At 45.5% G+C, this 4,563-nt stretch overlaps 1 protein-coding gene across 1 annotated transcript in view; it reads right to left on the reverse strand.

Moving 5' to 3' along the window:
• Positions 1-4,563, reverse strand: part of prex2 (phosphatidylinositol-3,4,5-trisphosphate-dependent Rac exchange factor 2) — a 79,258-nt gene that overhangs the window by 56,398 nt on the left and 18,297 nt on the right. The window contains exons 4-6 of the mRNA XM_008307770.3: positions 4,299-4,403; positions 2,667-2,768; positions 1,646-1,807 (exon numbers count right to left, since the gene is read on the reverse strand). Coding sequence (XP_008305992.1) covers positions 1,646-1,807; positions 2,667-2,768; positions 4,299-4,403 — 369 coding nt within the window. The remainder of the gene's footprint in view (positions 1-1,645; positions 1,808-2,666; positions 2,769-4,298; positions 4,404-4,563) is intronic.

Genomic DNA, 4,563 nt, shown 5'->3' on the forward strand with positions numbered 1-4,563 from the left:
GCCTCTCCATATCCGGCTGAAGTGCATTTTAAATGGGCCTGAATTTAACCTGAAAACCCCTATATCTGATCCAGACCCTTCCTCACTTCTTCAGCTTCTTCAGCAAAAGGCAGCACCAGACTACTGCCACCTATTTCCATTTTCCAGAAACCCTGAATTTACCCTTATACTGCTGCCCTCTGGTCTAAAACAAACGTATTCCTGTGGTTCGCAGTGACAAAACACAAACACTCCCAACACTAACCAAGAGGCAATCAAAACGCTGGCAGCCATCGCCATGGTGACCACGACGGGCCATCGCCCTGTCTCTCCCACGCAAGGTGAACCTGCCAGGATGCCCTGAGGGCATGCAGCTGCGGAGCAGGTCAGCGCTAACAAGCAATCAGGCCGAGCGGAGAAGGAGAAGCCAGAAATGGAGAAAACAGCCGCTCGCACAATCGTTACTCAAACTCCCACACAGAAACGCAAGATGCAACCGTGAGTTAGTTCTTTTATTCCCTTCTTTACTGCAGATCCTGGCGCTGTATCAGTATGAGGTCCTGCTCCAGAATGAGCTAATGTGTACGATTAATAAAAGCGCCAAGGAGAAAACCACAAAGTGGCTGCAGCCAGGACCATGTCAAGTATAAGATACGTCACCCCACCCAACACTGAGCCCCTTTCTTACCACTCTATTCTTAGAGCCTCCGTTGTTTGTATGCGTGTATGCGTGTAGTGTATGTAAAAACGTCAGTGTTTGTTCTCTGAATGGGCAGAAATAATTAAATTACTGCTGCAGTTTTAAACCAGGATTTACTGCCGCTCCTTTAATGAGCGACTGAAGAGTTTTTGTTTCGGCAGTTTATTTTACTTTTAAAGAAAAACAGCTCAGTTAAAAGGCCTTGCTAATACTATCACAACAGCCTCATGTTGACAGTGATCCTAAACCAACACAGGCAGAACAACTTCTCAGACATGTATGTAAGGAGGTCTAATCCTGCTCTGCTCTATCTTGTCTCGCTCATATCTGGGTTTGAAGCCTGTTTTATATTCAGTAAAAACAGTCTGTAACTTCCTACGCCTCGGTCCCAACCTGAGTCAACACTGGCGGCATCTTTCTGTCTGCATGTGTCCAGGAAGCTGTTGGGACACTGTTGGACAGAGCAAGGTCAATTACATAAGCATTCCATCATCCGTTACAATTGCCATGACTGTGTTCTGGTTCCAGACATCAGTGGGCCGACTGACAACCCCAGAACTCTGGAGGGAAATTAATCAGAAGGCAACTTTCTCGATGGAGAAGAACACTCTACCTGACGATGATTGAATCAGTCACCTCAAAAGCGAGACTGCTTTAACTACAGGCTCATCCAGGCGGAATAAATCTGGCCATTATGAATACAAGTCATTGTTCCCGGAGAGGAGACGGAGGCTTAAAAGGCTGAAAAAGCCACGACACTTTAAATTCTTGTTGAACTGCCGGCACCAGGCTAAGTGGCTTTAAATAAGTAATTTCTTGAAGCTTTAGCCGTGTGAGTCAAAGGGTGACAGGAAATCCTGAGTTAAGGACATGTAAATCAATAAAGCTATTTGGGTCAAAGCTCCCATTAAAACTTAAATACGTAATGAAACACAGTTAGTTTGCAGACTTGTGTCGGGAGCCCACCTCCCAGCCCTCGATGTGTGACTGCCACTCTTCCAAAATCTCCATCTTCTCCATCTGTCTCTTGGCTTCATTAATGCTGGAGCACACCGCCTTCATCACATGCAGAGACTCCTGCACCAGGCCGTAGTCGTTGTGCTTCTTCGGGGTCCTCTTCAGCAGCTCCTGCACAAGCAGAGACCACACGTGTGTTTGCTAGTGTGTAGTGAAGGCTCATATAAAGTCTATTTTATATAAAGGAGGCGCCACTGGGTCGGGGACCAGTAATGGGCCGTGTCATTTGCCTATTACACAGAAAGAAAAACATAATGTTTACGTCATTAAACGCATATAAAGAAAAATACTCCAGTTTCATTGAAAATCTTCATTTTCTTTGCAGTTAATACCAAGCATATCAGATGTGATAGTAACAGCCATGGCTGTGCATATGTTATATTAAAGCCACTACAGGGCTGAAACACGATGTCCAGGATATGTAGATGGCAATCATGTGTCATGTGGCAGGAAGGAGGCTGTGGCAGCAGAAAGACTTCTAACAGACATGCATCAGATTACACCTTATTATTTTAACATCCCTTTTCTTTGTTCCACTGCTTGTTTGGAGAACGTTACGAGCGATGACTGACACGGCACGTCTCGGATCACCAGCTAAAACAAGCCTTTGAACGAGTATTTCATTTCGCCCCTGTTTCACACGCAGAGAAATGGAAATGTTGAAACCAAAAACTAAGGATAAAGGTATGAGGGAGCTCCACCAAGGTTCCTAAATATGCAGCTGGGTAAAGGAGGTGACGAGGGCTACCGTGTTATTTCCCCCAGTGTGGTTGTGCTGAGGTACTGATGTAAGGAAGTGTCAGAATGTGAGGCCAGTGTTTCATTAGCCAGGGAGAGGTTGATGTGAACAGCCCCGACTAATGACTGGGTGGTGGTGGAGGAAAAGATGGGTGGAAGGTGCCCTGCAGAGGTGGCACAAGGGTGTGGTGTTTCCATAATGCATGGTTAGAACTCACAGGGCCATACTCACTCTGAGCAGCAGTGGGTACTTGCAGATCCTCTGAATGGGAGCGACCAGGTAACCCTCCAGTGGGACCTCTGTGTTTTTTCTGCCGCCCAGCAACATGCAGTTCTGGAGAACAGGGGAGGACAGGATGTTTATCCACACGGAGGAAGAAGGAGGATGCAGTGTTTGTCAAGTAAAGCTAAAAGCTGAGCTAGTTTCTGTTTTTTTCCTTTTTCATACCGGAAGGATTTTACAGCCTAGAAAACATTTTTTTTAAACTAACTACAGACTGAAAAATCCTCTAATGTAAACAATGTTGTCCACACTTTAGTAAAGGGATCTTTACTGACATGTGTCAGGTTGTGTGTTATGAGGTCAAGAGCTAATCTTTATTCTCACCTTCCCCTCACCTCAGCTGTGAATGAGACAGAGTTACACCATAAATAATAAAGGAGAATGTATAGCTGTCAGTAGGTCAAAGGTTTAAAGGAGGTTGGAGACCATCACCACCATGGTCACTGCAGGGCCTGGGAGCTGACCTGAGCTACATCAGCCTATAGGTGAAGAGGCAGTGGGATTGTAACAGGATACCCACAAAGCCCTGGTGGAGGATTAGGTCACCAAGAGGCCAAGGATATAAAGTCCCTGTTAAATCAAAGTCAATTCATATCTCTGCCTCCTCGGGCGTCTTAAATTAAAAGCACACACAGATAGTAAATCATATGGAACTCTTCTCTGATGGTGCATTCAGTATGTGTGTGTGTGTGTTTAATTTCTTTAATTAGATTTTATCATCACATGCTCCACCATGATCGATACATGTAGGTCTGTGGTTGTACTCTGGTTCTAAGGGGTTTGTAACTCTGCTGTAGAGTTTCAAAGTGATCTGTTTTATTGGGGTCCTAAAACATTAGGGGATTATGGGCTGTAGTGATGCAAGCGAGTGACTCCGCCAGCCGTAGGAATAAAACAGTCAACAAACTCTGTGGAAGTGGAAATGACTAAACAGAGGCGCAAAGTCTGTAAACGGTATTAAGTAAAGGGCAGAGAGATACGGGGGGGGGGGGGGCAGGTTTTTGACCTCTACACACACAAACACACATGTGCAGTGTAACCCGCCAACAGTGGGATTGTGGTCCTTTGTTCTAGCAACACGATGCTCCCCTTTGGCAGAGAAAGTCTCAGAGAGTGTCGGGACAGGAAGTAGGAGTCCACCCACACATCAGGCAGAGTCACATCAGCTGTCAGACACACTGGAACACAAGGTACATGCTTTTACACTGTCCAGCTGCCTCGCTCTGCGTCTCTGTGTGTGTGTGTGTGAGACAGCAGTGGTTGTGTTTTCAAGGGAGAACTCTTGAGCCCAGTTTGGATCACTCATGTTCTCACTTGGACTCTAGCTTTGTACCTTTCACATGGACAATGAAGTATTTACAACTTTGGGTTTGAATGTTATGCTTCCATGTGCCATTTGGAAATCCAGAGACAAATGAATCACGGCGCTCTGCTGCTCTGAGCGTCACTGAGGAGAAATGTTTATTCAGACTAAGATTTGAATATGGGCCTTTCTTGTCTTTAACACTGCCCACGGCGCATAAGCAGGTCAGTAAATGTTAGCAAGCATACGTTGTGTGCATATTTACAATCCCTTCTCACCAGTAAACACGTCCGAACACTTCTGATCTTATTGAGCTCCAGCAGCAGCCTCTGGGCCTTTTCATGGTTCCCACAATATTCATCATAAATCTGGAAACGGCTCCTCTGTAAAAACCACAGAGAGAGGGAGAGAAAATGGTGCATTAGTGGCAAATCCAACACAGCAATACAAAAGAATGATAGATTATTAGTTGGCTGATGTATTTTGTGACACGCTCCTCCACGTCAATGCATGGAGAGAATGTGCAGTAAATGTCGTATGGTG

Source organism: Cynoglossus semilaevis, chromosome 3 (assembly GCF_000523025.1).
Source record: "Cynoglossus semilaevis isolate Cse_v1.0 chromosome 3, Cse_v1.0, whole genome shotgun sequence".
Classification (NCBI taxonomy): Eukaryota; Metazoa; Chordata; class Actinopteri; order Pleuronectiformes; family Cynoglossidae; genus Cynoglossus; species Cynoglossus semilaevis.